Source organism: Panthera onca, chromosome D1 (genome assembly GCF_046562875.1).
Source record: "Panthera onca isolate mPanOnc1 chromosome D1, mPanOnc1 haplotype 2, whole genome shotgun sequence".
NCBI lineage: Eukaryota > Metazoa > Chordata > Mammalia > Carnivora > Felidae > Panthera > Panthera onca.
In genome coordinates this window covers 61,042,831-61,061,468 of record NC_138348.1, presented here as the reverse complement: position 1 = coordinate 61,061,468, position 18,638 = coordinate 61,042,831, and the positions used below count along the sequence as shown (strand labels likewise).

Sequence of the window (18,638 nt, the reverse complement as noted above, 5' to 3'; positions counted from 1 at the left end):
AGATGCTGTCTTCTTTTTTGTCTCATTCTTGCCTCCTTGCCTCCCTCTTACCTGCTAGGCTCAATTCTTCTGTTTTCTCTGCAGCTCTCTTGTGTTGGGAGGTTTGTGACTCCATTCCAGATTGTTGAAAGGCTACATAGCACTCTTCCTGTCCTCTCTGACTGCAAATTATTTTTGACTAGTATTTGACTAGTCTATTGTCTCTGAAAGACAATTATTTGATTCTGTGATATTTCAGTGATTTGAAGTCCGTAAAAGAATTGGCTCTTTTTTTTTATATTTAAAACTGAATTGAGGCTCTCCGTTCACTCTCCAGTCTACCTTATCTCAGGAAATATTACCATTATCAACATAGACCCTTAAGTCAGAAACCTGAGAAAGATGGTTTACCCTTTCCTTTCCCCATATTCCCTTCCTCACCAAGTCTTGTTGATTTTACTTTCAAAATATATCATGTTTCCACTGTTACCTCAGTAATACAAGCAACTATGTTTTAAAAAATTTACTATGAAATGTAACACATAAAGAAGAATAGGTAGAAAAACCTCATACAGCCTATTGATCTACCACAGTGTGAACACACTGTGTAACCACGATCCAGGTCAAGAAATTGGAATATTACCAGCTTTCCATGAGCCTCCTCAAACTCCCCTCTAATGATTTACGTCTTTCCCAAAAGATCACCACCACTGTCCTGACTTTCAGGGTATTAACTACCTTTAAAAAATTTTTTTACCATTAAACCTGCACTCCTAAATACAAATTATTTTTGTCCTTTTTTTTTTTTTTTTTTAACTTCATATAATTAGACAATACAGTATGTATCTTTTTATGTGTGGCTTTTGCTCAAAATTCTACATATGGTGTTCATCCTTATTGTTGATGGTAGCTGTAGTTCATTCATTTTTACCACAGCAGAAGATTTCATTGTATGAATATACCCTAATTTATTTACCCATTCCATTATTGATGGACATTTGGGCTATCTCCACTTTTTAGCTATTACAAGAAACAGTGCTGTGAACATTTTTGTACAGGTCTCCTGGTATGTATGTCTTACATTTCTGTGTTTTGTATAGCCTGCAGTGAAATTACTGAGCCAACTTTTTCAAAGTGGTAGTACCAGTTTATACCCCTGTTAACACTGTGTGAGAATTCCAATTGCATGTATTTGCCAACATTTGGAATTGTTGATCTTACTCATTTTGACAGTTTCTGTGATGTGTGGTATATCACTGTGGCCTTAATTTGCATTTCTTGGATATCTGATGAAGTGGAGCAACTATAATATGTTTAATTGGGTAATGCCTGTTTATGTCTCTTGCATATTTTTCTTTGTCCTTATTGTTTTGTGTAGATTCTTTATATTCTGGATGCAAGTTCTTTAATGGCTTTAATGGTTATATGTGTTTCAAATATCTTTTTCCTTTCTAATCCCTCCCACCTTTCCCTCTCTTTTTAGTCCCTTAATGTTGTATTTTGATGAAAAGTTCTTGATATGTCCCAATTGACAATCTTTTCATTTATTTTTGGGCTTTTCTTATCTGATATAAGAAGGGTTTGCTACCATGAGCTTATTGAGACATTTTGCTACATTGTTACTAGAAGCTTTATTATTTGCTTTCCGCACATGGTATTGATTTGTGTGTATGTTGCTTGAATATATGGAAATCCAGATGTCCCAGCACCATCTATTGAAAAGAATGTCCTTTCTCCATTGTTCTGCAGTACCACCTTTGTGGTAAATGAAGTATCTGTATGTGGATATTTCAGGGCTTTCTGTTCTCTCCCATTGGTCTGTCTATTCTTATGCCAGTACCATGCTGTCTTAGCATAGCATTATAATAAATTTTGACATCTGGCAGGACAAGTTCACTCACTCACCTTGCTCTAAGAATATCTTATTCTTGATCTTTTCATTTCTTTATGAATTTTGAAATCAGCTTGTGAAATTCCGCCCCAAAACAAAATTTGTTAGGATTTTGATTAAGATTGCATTAACTCTATAGTTCTGATGACATATGGGGATTGACATTTTATAGTATTGGGTTTTCCAATCCATAAACATGGTACATCCCTATTTTAATACTGTTTTATAGTTTTCTGCATAGAGGTTTTGTGTATTTTGTTGGTTATTCCTAGATATTTAATATTTTATGTTATTATAAATGATAATATTTTTAAAATATCATTTTCTTTTATTTTTTTAATGTTTATTTTTGAGAGAGGGGGTGAGCAGGCAAGGGGCAGAGAGAGCAGGAGACACAGAATCCGAAGCAGGTGCCGGGCTCCGAGCTGTCCACACAGAACCCGACGCAGGGCTTGAACTCACAGACTGCGAGATCAGGACCTGAGCTGAAGTCAGATGTTCAACCAACTGAGCCACCCAGGCACCCCTAAAATTTCATTTTCTAGCAGTACATAGCTGATAATCAGAAATGCAATTGACTTCTATTTATTAATTCTTATGTCTTATAACCTTGCTAAGTTCATTTAGCAATTTTAATACATTATATGTAGGTTATTTTGAATTTTTACAAATCATATCAGCAAATAATGACTTTGTTTAATATTAATATAATGATATCAGCTATCTTTTGGTTATAGTTTGCATGGTATACTACTATCTTTTATTTTCATCTTTTTTATAGCTTTTTTGTTTTAGATATGACCTGTGAACAACATGTAGTTAGTTTTTAAAAAAAGTTTTTTAAATTGATCATTTAGTTCATTACGTTTAATGTAATTATTGTACGTGGGTTTAAAATCTACCCTCCTGGGGCGCCTGGGTGGCTCAGTTGGTTAAGTGACCAACTTTAGCCCAGGTCATGACCTCGCAGTTTGTGAGTTCTAGCCCCTCGTCAGGCTCTGTGCTGACAGCTCAGAGCCTGGAGCCTACTTCAGATTCTATGTCTCCCCCTCTCTCTACCCCTCCCCTGCTCATGCTCTGTGTCTCTCTGTCTCTCAATAATAAACATTGAAAAATTAAAAAAAAAAAAATCTACCCTCCTTATTAAATGCTTTCTATTTGTGGGGCACCTGGGTGGCTCAGTCAGTTAAGCGTCTGACTTCAGCTCAGATCATGACCCCCTCGCAGTCTGAGTTTGAGCCTTGCGTCGGGCTCTGTGTTGACAGCTCAGAGCCTGGAGCCTGCTTCAGATCCTGTGTCTCCCTCTCTGTCTGCCCCTTCCCTGCTCACGCTCTGTCTCTCCCTCTCTCAAAAATAAATAAACATTAAAAAACAATTAAAATGTTAAAAAATGCCTTCTGTTTGTTTTACCTGTTTAATGTTCTTTTTTCTCCTTGTTTCTTGCCATCTTTTGAACTAATTTTTTTTTTTTAATCCTTTCCACCATCCCTCTTTATTAGCTTGGGAATTATACATTCTTTTATACTTTTTTACTGGTTAAACTAGCCATTACAACATGATTTTTTTTTTTAATTTGAAGTGAAATTTAAAAAAATTTATTTTTATTGAAGTATCATACAATATGAATTCTTGACCTATCCAAGTCAAATGTTATATGGCACAGTTACCATTTTGGACAGTGTGAGGACTTACCTCCTTTTATCCATCTTCCTGCCTTAAATGTGAATGTAATTGTATATTTTAATTTCCCATTTTTCACTCTGTAAGACAATGTTATTTTATACAGGCAATATTCATTTAGATTTACCTACATAGTTATCATCTGCTCAGATGTATTTATCATTGTTTTTCTTTCTTTCTTGCATCTGAGACTATTCATCTGGGATTATTTTCCTTTTGGGTGAAGACTACCCTCTGATATTTCCATTCATTGTAAGTTTGTTGACATTTGTTTTTGCACGGAAAAGTTTTATTTTACTTCCATTCTTGCAGAATTTATTTATTTTTATTTTTATTTTTACTTTTCTCTTCTTTTCTTTTCTTTCTTTCTTTCTTTCTTTCTTTCTTTCTTTCTTTCTTTCTTTCTTTCGAGAGAGAGTGAGGGTGCAAAAGGGGGAGGGGCAGAGGGAGAGAGGGAGAAAGGGAATCCTGAGCATAGCCTGGTGGGGGCCTCAATCCTCATGAACTGTCAGATCATGACCTGAGCTGAAATCAAGAGTTGGACACTTAACTGAGCCACTCAGATGCCCCAGATATCTCATTTTATTGTATGATCTTCTCTTCTGAATTTTCATTCTTTTGTCTCCTTGTGCTTCGTTCTGGACATATCATTTATTCACTAGTTCTCTCTTCACCTTGTCTAGTTTCCTGTTAACCTGTCCATTTGTTCTTAATTTCATCTGTTGCTTGTGTCAATTTTATAATTTCCTCTTTTTTTCTTAAATTTATTTAATTTACATCCAAGTTAGTTAGCATATGGTGCAACAGTGATTTCAGGAGTAGATTCCTTAATGTCCCTTACCCATTTAGCCCATCCCCCCTCCCACAACCCTTCCAGCAACCCTCTGTTTGTTCTCTAGATTTAAGAGTCTCTTATGTTTTGTCTCCCTCCCTGTTTTTACATTATTTTACTTCCCTTCTCTTACATTCATCTTTTTGTTTCTTAAATTCCTCATATGAGTGAGGTCATATGATATTTGTCTTTCTCTGAATGACTAATTTCACTTAGCCTAATACCCTCCAGTTCCAGCCACGTAGTTGGAAATGGCAAGATTTCATTCTTTTTGGTTGCCAAGTAATACTCGATTGTATATATATACCACATCTTCTTTATCCATTCATCCATCGATGGACATTTGGGCTCTTTCCATACTTTTTGGCTATTGTTGATAGTGCTGCTATAAACATTGGGGTGCATGTGCCCCTTCAAAACAGCACACCTGTATTCCTTGGATAAATACCTAGTAGTGCAATTGCTGGATTATAGGGTAGTTCTATTTTTAACTTTTTGAGGAACCTCCATACTGTTTTCCAGAGTGGCCCCAACAGTTTGCATTTCCCACCAGCAGTGCAAGAGAGATCCTCTTTCTCCACATCCTCGCCAACATCTGTCATTGTCCAAGTTGTTGATGTTAGTCATTCTGACAGGTGTGAGGTGGTATCTCATTGTAGTTTTGATTTGTATTTCCCTGATGATGAGTGATGTTGAGCATTTTTTCATGTGTCTGTTGGCCATCTGGATGTCTTCTTTAGAAAAGTGTCAGTTCATGTCTTTTGCCCATTTCTTCACTGGATTCTTTGTTTTTTGGGTGTTGAGTTTGATAAGTGCTTTATAGATTTTGGATACTAACACTTTATCTGATATGTCATTTGTGAATATCTTCTCCCATTCTGTCGGTTGCCTTTTAGTTTTGCTGATTGTTTCCTTCACTGTGCAGGAGCTTTTTATTTTGAGGAGGTCCCAGTAGTTCATTTTTGGTTTTGTTTCCCTTGCCTCTGGAGATGTGTTGAGTAAGAAGTTGCTGCAGTCAAGGTCAGAGAGGTTTTTGCCTGCTTTCTCCTCAAGGATTTTGATGGCTTCCTGTCTTACATTTAGGTCTTTCATCCATTTTGAGTTTATTTCTGTGTATGGTGTAAGAAAGTGGTCCAGGTTCATTTTTCTGCATGTTGCTGTCCAGTTTTCCCAGCACCTTTTGCTGAAGAGACTGTCTTTATTCCATTGAATATTCTTTTCTGCTTTGTTAAAGATTGTTGGCCATATGTTTTGGGGTCCATTTCTGGGTTTTCTATTCTGTTCCATTGATCTGAGCGTCTGTTTTTGTGCCAGTACCATACTGTCTTGATGATTACAGCTTTGTAATAGGTCTTGAAGTCCGGGAGTGTGATGGCCTCCGGTTTCGGTTTTCTTTTTCAAGATTGCTTTGGCTATTCAGCGTCTTTTCTGGTTCTGTACAAATTTTAGGATTGTTCTAGCTCTGTGAAGAATGCTGGTGTTATTTTGATAGGTAATGTATAATTTCCTTTCTTTTTAAAATTCTAGTTCTCTGGTGAAATTCTCAATTTTGTTCTTATAACGTTTTTATCAAAATAAAATTATGTTTTTAACAAAATAAGCAGAATTTTTTTTCAAATTTTTATTTAAATTCTAGTTAGTTAACATACAGTGCAATATTGGTTTCAGGAGTAGAATTCAGTGGTTCATCATTTACATACAACACCCAGCACTCATCCTAACAAGTGCCCTCCTTAATATCCATCACCCACCTGGCTTATCCCCCACGGACCTTCCTCCATCAACTCTTAGTTTGTTTTCTGTCATTAAGAGTCTCTTATAGTTTGTTTCTCATTCTTTTTTTCCCCCTCCCATATGTTCATCTGTTTTATTTCTTAAATTTCACATATGAGTGAAATCATATGGTATTTGTTTTTCTCTGACTTATTTCAATCAGCATAATACACCTAGCTCCATCCATATTGTTGCAAATGGCAAGATTTCATTCTTTCTGATGGCTGAGAAATATTCCATTGTGTATATATACCACATCTTCTTTATCCATTTATCAGTCAGTGGACATTTGGGCTCTTTCCGCAGTTTGGCTGTTGTTGATAATGCTGCTGTAAACATGAGTGTATGTACCCCTTCGAATCTGTATTTTTGTATCCTTTGGGTAAATACCTAGTAGTGCAGTTGCTGGATCGTAGGGTAGTTCTATTTTTAACTTTTTGAGGAACCTCCATACTGTTTTCCAGAGTGGCCGCGCCAGTTTGCATTCCCACCAACAGTGCAAAAGGGTTCCCATTTCTCTGCATCCTCGCCAACATCTGTTGTTGCCTGAGTTGTTGATGTTAGCCATTCTGACAGGTGTGAGGTGGTATCTCATTGTGGTTTTGATTTGTATTTCCCTGATGATGAGTGATTTTGAGCATCTTTTCATGTGTCTGTTAGCCATCTGGATATCTTTGGAAAAATGTCTGTTTGTGTCTTCTGCTCATTTCTTAACTGGCTTATTTGTTTTTTTGGGTGTTGAGTTTGATAGGTTCCTTATAGATTTTAGATACTAACCCTTTATCAGGTATGTCATCTTTTCCCATTCCATAAACCACCTTTTAGTTTTGTTGATTGTTCTCGTAAGCAGAATTATTTTATTTATGTAGTTAGCTTTGAGAGAGATAGAGGGACGGAGGGAGGCAGGGGCAGAAGGAGAGGGAGAGAAAGAATCCCAAGCAGGCTTCATGCCCTGATGTGGGACTCAATCTCATAACCTGTGCTGAAATGAAGAGTCAGACTCTCAACCTACTGAGCCACCCAGGAGCCCCTGAGCAGAATTATTTTAAAATCTGTGGCTGATAACTCCAGTAAATGGATCCCTGTGGCTATGTCTTATCATTTCTCTTCATGTTATCTGATCTGCTAGCATGCTTTATTTCTTATTAGGCAGTGTATTTCCAAAATTGTTTGTAAAAATAATTTAAGACTTAGGATGACTTATTTTAATTAAAAATTTTTATTTTAGGGAGAGTGAGGGAGAGGGGCAGAGGGAGAGAGAGAGAGAATCCCACTGGAGCCTCATGTGTGGCTTGATCCCCCGACCCTGGGATCATGACTTGAGCTGAAATCAAGAATCGGACACTCAACCAGCTAAGCCACTGGGGTCCCAGGATGACTTATTTTAATCCAGAGAGTATTTGTTTCTATCTAGAAATCCAAGAAAACTTTTTCCTTTTAGGAATGAAAATGATTCAAAGCTGAGCTGCAGTCCCTCCCAAAGTCTTTGTGTTTATTTCACTCTTACTTATGCTGTTGCAGCCTTTTGGGGTCCTAATCCAAAGTGATGGGGTTTATTAGGCTGCCCCTTTTCACCCTCCTACCCTTAGCCTTACGCTCTGGCCATTGCACCCTGGCCTCACCTGGCTGTCGGAAGCACTGATTACTTTGCCACTCATTTCTCCATTCCCTCATTTCCCTGGTTGGCAGAAGCCTGAAGAAAAAGCAGCGCCACACTCTAGGTGAACCTGCCTGGGTTCCTTCCCTGCATGATTCTTCTTTAATTTTTCATGTATCTTTTAGTTTTCTAATACTTTCAAATACACACATGTGTATACATACCCACGTTTACATATGTATACGTGCATACATATATATGTATGTACACACACACTTTTTTTCGACATCCATAGTACTTTATAGTTTTCCTCAGCAGAAAGATTGGTCTGAATTCTCTAACCTTGCCCTTAACAGAAGTGGGAGTCTTGCTAATGTCTTTGGCTGGACTTGTAATATACCCTTAATTTGGCTGGACTTGTAATATACCCTTAATTTGTCCCTCTGTCTACTTTTGCCCCTTCCAATCCAAGGAATTGAGGCTGGATTGGTATTTCAAATATTCAGATCTGTTAATGTCATTCTCCTGTTTATAGTTCATTGAAGGATTTTTCTTGCTCTTTGGACACAGATTATCCACTTCTTTATTCAACAGTGAACAAATGTGTGTTGAATTCCTGCTGCCTGGTAGGCGCTATCAGAGATACTTGCCATAATTCTCAAAAAAGATGTGGTACCTGTTTGTCTCTTTAGCCTAATCTCATGTCTGTGTACATTTTAGCCACATTGCCCTTTTTTTTTTTTTTCCTAGTTCTGGAAGTTGTGGTATTCTTTCATGACTCAGAGCATTGGTTCATTCTTTTCCCACTGCCTCAAAATAGATCAGGATCTCTTTGACCATAATATGTAGAGTTATTTTAAAGTCGTGTCTGATATGTCATATGCTTTCAGAGAACTCTGTCTTTTTACTTTGCCACTTTGTAATTATTAAGTGGACATTACTTGATAAATGTCTACCTTGCCCATTAAACTTTTCCACAAGGGCAGTTTATCCCCATGGACTCGTACGGGGTGGCTTCTAGTGTGCAGGGAATCCGTGGTGAGCAGAGAGTGGATGAATTCTTTACTGAGTGAATTAAGGAGAACATTTGGCTCTTCCTTTTCTTGTACTCTTCCTTTTATTTTTATCAGAATGTACATAGGGCTTTCTTCGCATTCTTCTAGTCACTTCAGTGGCTCACAGGCCAGTTGAGGGAAGACGTGGTCACAAGTACAGCGCACTGTAGTGAAGGGCATGATAACGGGTTGCACCAAGGTCCTGGGGTTGTCCAAGAGGAAGGGCATCCACGTCCAGTTCAGGGATCAGAGATAACTTCCTGGAGTAAATACACCTCCAGGGCAGGAGTGAGTGGGTATGGGAGAAAGGGAAAGCATACGAGGTAGAAGAACAATCTAAGTGGAAGTACAGAAGCTTGAAGTGGCATGGGATCACTGGTAGGGAAGTGTGGGAGCTGCCATAGTGGCCAGTCGTGGGGGGGACCTTTGTGGCAGGCTAAGCAGCTCAGACTTCTTTTTTGTAGAAGACTGCGAGCTTTTGAAGGGTTGCATATATTTATATAGATTTAAAAATTTACACTCTTTTTAAAAATTACATTGGCAATATTTATTGTAACAAATTCAAGCACTGTGGAAGTGTATAAAAGAATGAGATTTCCCTCTGTAAATCAGTTAATAAATGAAATGTACTCTCCAGAGATTACTCTGGAGAGAATCACTGCTAACAGTTTCATATACATTTTTCTAGAGTTTTATATAAGGCATTTTATAATTTCCTATATTCTGGGTTTGTAACTTTCTTCTGCCTGGAATGCTTCTTCCCTAAATTTTCCTATGGCTCTGTCTGACTCAATTAAGTGTCCTCTCAAAAGTTGTATCCTCAGAATGGACTTTCGTCACCATCCTATTTGTAATATCCTCCCCACTTTACTCTTTAGCCTTTTGCCCACTTTATTTTTCTTCAGAATGTTTACCACATGAAATGATACATTTTCTTTTGCTAGTCTTACCCATTTGAATATAAGATCTGTGAGAGTAGGAATTGCTTCTGCTTTATTCAGCATTGTGTCCCCAGTAGCTAGAATGATGCTTGGCACAAAACAGGCACTCACTGTATGTATGTTGAATAAATAAATTAATTAGCATTTTAGATAGAATACAGTACTTTGGTGTGATTTTTCCAAGAAGTTAAATTTTGTTTGGTAACTCCACAAATACACACAAAAGGAGAGAAAATAATATGAGCCTTCAAGACATTTTCATCCAGCTTCAATAATTATCAATATTTGCCATTCTTGTTTTGATGCATTTACCCCAACTTTTTTTTTTTTAATGTTTATTTTTGAGAGAGAGAGACAGAGACAGAGTGCAAGCAGGGGAGGAGCAGAGAGAGAGGGAGACACAGAATCCAAAGCAGGCTCCAGGCTCCAAGCTGTGAGCACAGAGCCTGATGGCAGGGCTCGAACTCACAAACCGTGAGATCATGACCTGAGCCGAAGTCGGACGCTTAACCGACTGAGCCACCCAGGCTCCCCTACCCCAACTTTTTTGAGGTAGGGCAAATCCCAAGCAGCGTATCATTTCACCTGTAAATACTTAATTATATATGTTTAACATATAAGGACTTCTTTTAGAACTTAAAAAAATCACACAGTAATCCTTAATAGCAACATATACCTAGTTCATGTTGTTTTCACTGATTGTTTTAAGACTTTGTACAGTTGGTTTGTTTGAAGCAAAATTCACACATTGCATTGGGGCCTCTGGGTGGCTCAGTCCGTTGAGTGTCCGATTCTTGATTTCAGCTCAGGTCATGATCCTCCAGGGGTGTGGGATCAAGCCTGCGTTGGGCTCCGTGCTGAGCATGGAGCCTGCTTAAGGTTCATTCTCATTCTCTCTCTGTCTCTTCCTCTCTTCCTCTTTCCCCCTCCCTCCCCCCCATGCCCTCTCACCGTCTCTCTCTCTTAAAATAAAAGTTTTTAATTTAAAAAAAATCCAAAAAATTAAAATCTGTAGTATTTTCATCCTCTACCCTTTTTCATTACCAATGCCATTTTTGGTTTAAAAACCAGGGTATGCACCCTGTGGAATTTCCCATATTCTAGACTTAGTGCATCCTTAACTTTCATGTGTTTTTATTTGCTCTTTATGGTACCCCTGTGAATACCATATTCATAGTGGTTCAGTTCAGGTTTTATTACTCTCCACATGGAGGATTGATGGTTAGGGAGAGGAAGGGAGAAGGGCACTAATACCTGACTGCCTCCTATGTACCATTCCTGTGCTAGTCATTTTCCTCTCAGTGCCCTCTGAGGTTGCTGTTAGCCATATTTCACAGGCAAGCCTTAGAGAGGTTAGTTAGCCTGTTCAAGACACAGAGCTTATGTCAAGACATAGTCCAGGCTTCAGACTTAGGTCTGGCTAATTTCAAAGCCCTTTCTCTTCCCCATGGTTAAGTTCCCAAGAAAATGACTTTCCCAAGGTTGTATCCATGGTAAGTGGCATGCCAGTATTCTAGATCCTCTGACTCCATATCTGTTGCTTCTTCTCCCACTTCAGGCCTCCTTGTGCTTTGTCACTTCTTAGAATGTAGATGGGAGGTGGGGAGTTGGTCATATCTAGAAGGCACTTCATCTTTTGAGCATACATTTAAGTGATTTTGTCTTTGGTGTAGAAATACACGCTGATCTAATTTTACCGTTGGTGAGGTACTTTTTTTTTTCCCATTTCACATTTATATGTGTGTGTGTGTGTGTGTATGTAGTGCCACATACTGTGCTACGTAATGAACAAAAGGACATGTTCCTTTTTGACTTTGGGGGAAATCCTTCACTGTAGGAATCCTGGTGCAGATTAGAGACCACCTCCCAGTGTCATGGCTAAAAGGGCCAAAGGGCCAGACTAGTCATTTCTTAGGCTCCCTTGCACCTGGGGCCCAGGCACAAGCCCTAGACCCAGACAATTAGATTGACCTGCCTCAGACTTCTGATCAGGATCTGGCGGTTCAAAAGAGCAGGTAGGGTGAGAGATTCTGATGGTAGCAGCAGTGGCTGCAGCACCCAGTTTTCAGGGCCTCTGAGAGCAGTGGTACTGGCGACAGTGTGCGAGCCCAGTGCTGGTGGTGGTGGTGCATGTGGCCGCACTCTGTCTGATGTAGCTGCACAGTGGAGGAGGGACGCTTTTAGTCCTAACAGCATGTTTCTGGTGGGAAGGTAATGATACCAGGAAGGCATAAAAAATCCCCGCTCACTTTGCAGTATTTAGATGTAACATTACTGATTTGAGAAAAGCTCTCTCACCTGAAGATTATAAAGTTAATTTTTCAGAAATAAAATCTTTAGAATACTTGGATCATTGAATCTCTCTTGAGATACTAGTTTGTTCCTGTTTGTTGGTTAGCTAGAGTGTCAAGGTTAACAACAGCTTCTTTTGTTCCAGGAGAATGATCCATCTGTGAGATTGAAAATTGCATCATTGTTGGGTTTATTATCAAAGACTGCAGGATTTTCACCAGACTGCATTATGGATGATGCCATTAACATCCTGCAGAATGAAAGTAAGTTGCCATTTAAAACCTATATAATCAGAGCAGAAATCTTTAGTTCTATTTGTGTAGAATTTAGAATGAGCTGTTATTGAAAAGGAATTTGGGCTCCTTGGTGGCTCAGTCAGTCAGTTGAGCGTCCCGATTCTCAGTTTCAGCTTGGATCATGATCTCACAGTTTGTGGGCTCAAGCCCTGTGTTGGGCTCTGTCACAGAGCCTGCTTGGGATCCTCTCTCTTCCTCTCTCTCTACCTCTCCCCTGCTCTATCTCTCTCAAAAATAAACTAAAAAAAAAAAAAAAAAAAAAAAAGTTAAAAAAAGAAAAGGAATTTGAGGATAATTCAATAAAACATATATGTATATATTTACATATATAGAGATAAAATACAGTTTTGTCTCTTAATAGCTATCATTTATTGACTTTTACCAAGTGCCACAATACTTAAGGTAGGTTACATATGATGGAAGATAGATGTTATTGTCCCTATATTTTAGGTAGGGAAACTGAAGCTCAGAGAAGTTCACTGACTTGTTCAAGGTTACATTGTATGTGGTAGACTGATGTTTTATATGTGTGTGATGTTCTGTTGACTGTTTGCACTAATTCAAACCATGAGAGGTGCTGTCCTGGTTGTGTGGTCTCTCATAATTTAGTTCCTAGAAGAGTGACATCTAGGTCTCACATGTTACTGCTTCATGTTTGCTTCTCCTGGATGCCCACTAAACATTATTGTCAGCATTTAGGTGAAATGGAAAAATATTCCACCTTAAAAATTTTTTTTGATTATTTATCTAGTTTTATTTGTGCACAAGATTCTGTTAATAGAGTTATTGCCTTACTTGCCTTAATATTTTAAAATTAAATAAAAAGGAACCCTTTGTTGTTGTTTTCTGAAAATGTTACAGTTTCGTTTGAATTGATTGTAGTTTTAAAGAATAGCGTTGAGTTTTGGGTATACATATTTAAATAAATATGATTTTAAATATTGGGTAGCATTTAGTTTATAAATGTGAGAGGTTATGAGAATAATAAAAGGCCAATGAATTCAGACACCATCCAGATTCATTTATTGTACAATGTTTAATGATAACAAATGTCTTAACATATGTGGCCCATTGGCTGAAGTTGAGAATGTTTAAAATTATGTTAGCAACAACTTCATACTGGGGTGCCTGGGTGGCTCAGTCAGTTAAGTGCCGTCTTCAGCTCAGGTCATGATCTAATGGTTCGTGAGTTCATGGTTCTTGTTGGGCTCTGTGCTGACAGCTCAGAGCCTGGAGCCTCCTTTGGATCCTGTGTCCCGCCCCCCACCCCCGCCCCAGCTCTCTCTCTTTCTCTCAAAAAATAAACATAAACAAAACAAAACAAAAAAAACTTCATTACTAAAATTTTACTTGTATTGAATTTTGACCCAAGACTTTTAATTCACAGAAAACAAAGAATATACCTTAAAAAAATTGTTTTTTTTTTTCAGATGGGAGTGTATGTTAACGAAATGCTGATATAATGACAATAAAGTAAAAATTTCAAAAATACTGCTACTTGTGTAAAACGTTTTATGTATTTTTATTTGAATACATTTTATATGATTGTACTTACAGTGAACATACTATTTTGTGTTTTATTATACTCAACATTACATACAATTTTTTCCATGTTTCTGTATCACCTTCATAATATTTAAGGTGTTGATAATACATTAAATACCAACAGGTACAGTAGCATGTTTCTAATTTTTTGCTCTTGTAGATAGTGGTGAAAAAAAATCCATTTTTTTAAAAGCACCAAAACAATTACATTGCCTCGGTACAAAAGTATTCTTTTTTTTCCATGGAAAGTTCTTACAGAATCTAGTTATATACCTCTAAGAATTTCACACTTTAAGGTTGGGGATTTCATAGAGCCAAATACTTTTTGAGCTATAAATGGCCTTATAGAGATCTTGTTTCATTCCTTCACTTTGCAGATGATAGAAACTGAAGTCCCAGAGAGATAAAGTGAGTTGAAGTGAGTTCGTTTAGCTAAGAGTTGCAGAACTGAGAACTTAAGTGCAGTGCTCTTTCTTGTAGACCATGGTTTAACTGAAACACTTTACCTCTAAAATAGAAACATTATAAGAGAGGGTTGATTTGGATGCAAACCTCATTCTGTCTTTAGAAAGAGACTCAAAGCATAAGAGACTCTTAAAAACTGAGAACAAACTGAGGGTTGATGGGGGGTGGGAGGGAGGGGAGGGTGGGTGATGGGTATTGAGGAGGGCACCTTTTGGGATGAGCACTGGGTGTTGTATGGAAACCAATTTGACAATAAATTTCATAAATTAAAAAAAAAAAAAAAAAGAGAGAGACTCAAGGGTGCCTGCATAGCTCAGTTGGTTAAGCATCCAGCTTCGGCTCAGGTCATGGTCTCACGGTTTGTGGGTTTGAGCCCCACATCAGGTTTTGGGCTGACACCTGAGAGCCTGGAGCCTGCTTCAGGTTCTGTCTCCCTCTCCCTTGCCCCTCCCCCGCTCACGCTCTTTCAAAAATAAACAAACATAAAAAAAAAAAAATTATGTGGTATACGTGGAAATAGTTGTTTTACTTTTTGTGAAATATTCTAATGTTTCTTATTTAATTGTCTCTGAGAGATGTGATCTAGGGCTCCTCCTGCTTTCCAGTTCCTGGCCTACCTAGATTGACAGTAGAAGATAGAATGGAAGGGACCATAAAGATCATCTGGTTCAAGCCTTTTATTTCATTGCTGAGGAACATGAACTCCAGGGAGATAAAGTGACTGCTAAAGTCATCCTGTGCTTGTGGCTTAGAATAAGGCACAGACTAGAATTAAGTAAGAGTCTTTATCAGTCTAGTGTGCACTTTTAAATCCAAGAGTGTGGGCCACCCTCTGGACCAGAAGCCTTTCATTTCAATCCGTCTGTATGAGCTCTGCAACTCCTTGGCAAGCACTGGACTAGGCACTTTGTGGGTGTTAGGTATCTCTGCTTCTCGAGTACACACCACACCAGCAATAAAAACACAAAGCTTGCTGTAGAGGAGGTATAATCAGAATAGTGTGGGAGCAGAAGAGAGGGTGAGGTGAGTGCTGACTGGTGGGATCTAGAAAGGCTTAGTGAAGAGGCATGTTTGGAAAGGCAGGAATGGGGAAGAGTAGTACCAAGAGGAAAGAACATGATGTTAAAAGGTAGAGAAATGGGAAAACGTGAGATATTTGCAGACCTAAATTGTTTCATGAGAGAGAAGCAGGGAGTGAGGGGCTTTAGGATGAAAAACTGGTAAAATGTTTAGAAGCCAGAGGGTAGGTAGTCTTGAATGCTGAAGATGTAGAATGTCACTTTCATAGGCACTGGGAACCATGTATATAATGTTTTTTTTGGGCAAGTGCATGAGATAATCAAGTCTAGTTTTAGGAAGATAATTTGGTGGCTCTGAGGAATTTGGTTTGATGAACTAGATTGTTTAGGGCACAGATGTTGAAGATTTATTTATTATCTATGTGGAGATGTTCATCCAACCTGCAGTTGTAATGTAGGTCTGGAACTCAAGAGAGACTAGGGTTTAAGATTTAGATTAGATTTATGATTTATCAGAAGCAAGAGTTAAGCTTAAAAAGGCTTAGGTAACTTTTTATGGATGTTATATAGACTCATTTTGTACAAATAAAGGGTGGTGGGGTAGTATTGGAGATTTCTTCACATCTATCTTCTCTAAGTACCTTCTTTTCTCTTTGTGGCCTCTTTAATATTGGAGACTTCTTGATGATCTTTGGTTTTGCATTTACATTTAAGACCAGGCACTGAAAAACTGATTGGTAGTTCTGTGTGAAGGGACAGGACTTGTCAATTGGTAGCCTCTGTTCTAGGATGACCCTCTTTGGAGTCCTCTTTGAAGGACTTTTATTTATTATTATTTTTTAAAGTTTATTTATTTTGGGGGGGGGGGAGAGGGAGAGGGAGAGAGAGAACCAGCAGGGGAGAGGAAGAGAGAGAGGGAGAGAGAGAGAATCCCAGGCAGGCTCCACAGTGTTTGCACCGAGCATGATGCAGGGCTTGAACTCATGAACCGTGAGATCATGACCTAAGCTGAAACCAAGAGTTGGATGCTTAAACAACTGAACCACCCAGGCACCGCTGGAGGGCTTTAAAATATTAGTGTCTTTTGTGTTTCTTTGTGGGGCCCATTCGTTTTTCCATTTTGGAGTTCATGTATCTCCTTCTAGGAAGGCAGAGAAATGCCTGGCTACCATGATTTTGGAGCCAAGGCTGCTGAAGGGGTCTAGGGAGGGGGAGAGGAGTATGTTACTATCTCTTAATCTCCTCTTCTTCACTGTGTCTTCTCCCCAGTCCTCATTTGCTATCCTTTCTGGTCCAATTTTTGTATGGAATAAACTTCCCATTTAGGATAAGGAGGAAGGCAGAGGTCCAACTGCTTCTTAAAGAGACCTCAGATAAATCCCTGCCTTATTCCCATTTTTGTTTGCTTTTTTGTGGTTATTGCTTTAAATCTCCCAATTCCTAAATCTTTTTAGGGTGTTGTGGCTAGAATTTACTTCCTTTATAGTGATATCCTCCTCAGTAGTGTTTTCTTGTTTTCTCTTTCTTTCTTTCTTTCTTTCTTTCTTTCTTTCTTTCTTTCTTTTGAGAGACTGAAAGTGGGGGAGGGGGGCAGAGGGAGAGAGAGAATCTTAAACAGGCTCTACACCTAGTGCAGAGCTGAAGCGAGACTGGATCTCACAAGTGTGAGATCATGACCTGAGCCAAAATTAAGAGTCAGATGCTTAATAACCGACTGAGCCACCCAGGTGTTCCCCTCAGTGTTGTGCTGTGCTGTGTTTTGTTTTCTTTTCTTCAAGATTTTATTTTTAAATAATCTCTGCACCCAACATGGGGCTTGAAGTCACAACCCAGACATGAAGAGTTGTGTGCTCTACCAACTGAGCCAGCCAGGTACCCTGCCAGTGTTTTCTAATCTGCAGTCATTTTATATGTCATGTACACCATTTTTACATATTTGTTTCACATTTATACTATGGTTTACTTAATATTTTTCTTAAGTGGGTAACTTTTTTTTAGTTAAAGAGATTCTTAATAATGGTAAAAGGAAATTAGTGTCATGTGACATCAGTAGATAGTAACTGCAATTTTTATTATGTACATTAAAATATATACATAGATATTAATGTAAAATGATTATTTGAATGCCACCTAAAATTCTTGTGTACAGCCAGCATTAAAAGAAACATATTTTGGAACAAAAAGGAGAATGTAGACGAGGAGAATCTGGCTGATTGATGATGATTTATTTGAATTTGGGTCTTTGCCCACTTATTAAACATTCATTGAGCATGTAATGACTTGTACTAGATTCAGAGAATGCAAAAGTGAATGAGACACAGTCATTGCCCTCAGGGATCTTTCATTCTCAATTTAGTCTGATATGAAAATAAATATAGTAAAGTGTTGGAGCTGATGTACAGGGTGCAGTGGAAGCACAAAAGACGAAATAGTCAATTCTCATTGTGAAAGAAGGGAAAGGTCTGTGTAGCAGGTGACACTTCAAGATTAGTAGATGTTTCCTGGGGATTGGGGTTGAGAATGGCATTGGGTGTCAGTGGAGGCATTCTAGGGAAGTTGGCCTGAGCAAAGATAGGGGGACATGAAATCATAAGTAATTGGATAAAAGGATGCTGTAGGAGACTTCAAAGAGATGAGGCTAGAAAGGCAGGCAGAGCTAGACCTCATGGAGGCACTGGTATGTATATGTGTTTGCCCTGCTAAGGAATTTGGACTTTATCTTGAAGGCGTGAAAACCCCTTGAATTAGTTCTGTAGAGGATTCAAAGTTTTAGACATGATCCCTTTAGGAACTTAACTTTTGGTTGAGGGGAATCAAGAATCAAAGAGAGGAACCTAGCTAACAAGAATTTACATTCTTTACGTAAGTAAATTTAGTTTCTGTAGCGATCACCTTTTGAAATTGTGCAACCCAACTTTCCATCTTCCTTTCTAGAGTCTCATCAAGTCCTAGCTCAACTGTTGGACACTTTGCTTGCGATTGGCACTAAACTCCCAGAGAATCAAGCTATCCAGATGCGATTAGTTGATGTAGCCTGCAAGGTAAGAACATGATGGTTAGATACAGGGTTGTATCTTTCTTGAATAGTTTGCACTGCCTGAAGAGGTAGTATGAGCTGTAAGATCTGCTTAGCTCCATCCTAAATCTGTAACTGAGAACTGCCGAAGACTTTTTTTTTTTTTTTTTAATGTTTGTTTATTTTTGAGAGAGAGAGCATGAGCAGGGAGGGGCAGAGAGAGGGAGATGCAGAATCCAAAGCAGGCTCCAGACTCT

At 38.5% G+C, this 18,638-nt stretch overlaps 1 protein-coding gene across 1 annotated transcript in view; it reads left to right on the top strand.

Annotated features, from left to right (window-relative positions):
* Positions 1-18,638, top strand: part of INTS4 (integrator complex subunit 4) — a 116,756-nt gene that overhangs the window by 10,068 nt on the left and 88,050 nt on the right. The window contains exons 3-4 of the mRNA XM_060605529.2: positions 12,186-12,303; positions 18,300-18,406. Coding sequence (XP_060461512.1) covers positions 12,186-12,303; positions 18,300-18,406 — 225 coding nt within the window. The remainder of the gene's footprint in view (positions 1-12,185; positions 12,304-18,299; positions 18,407-18,638) is intronic.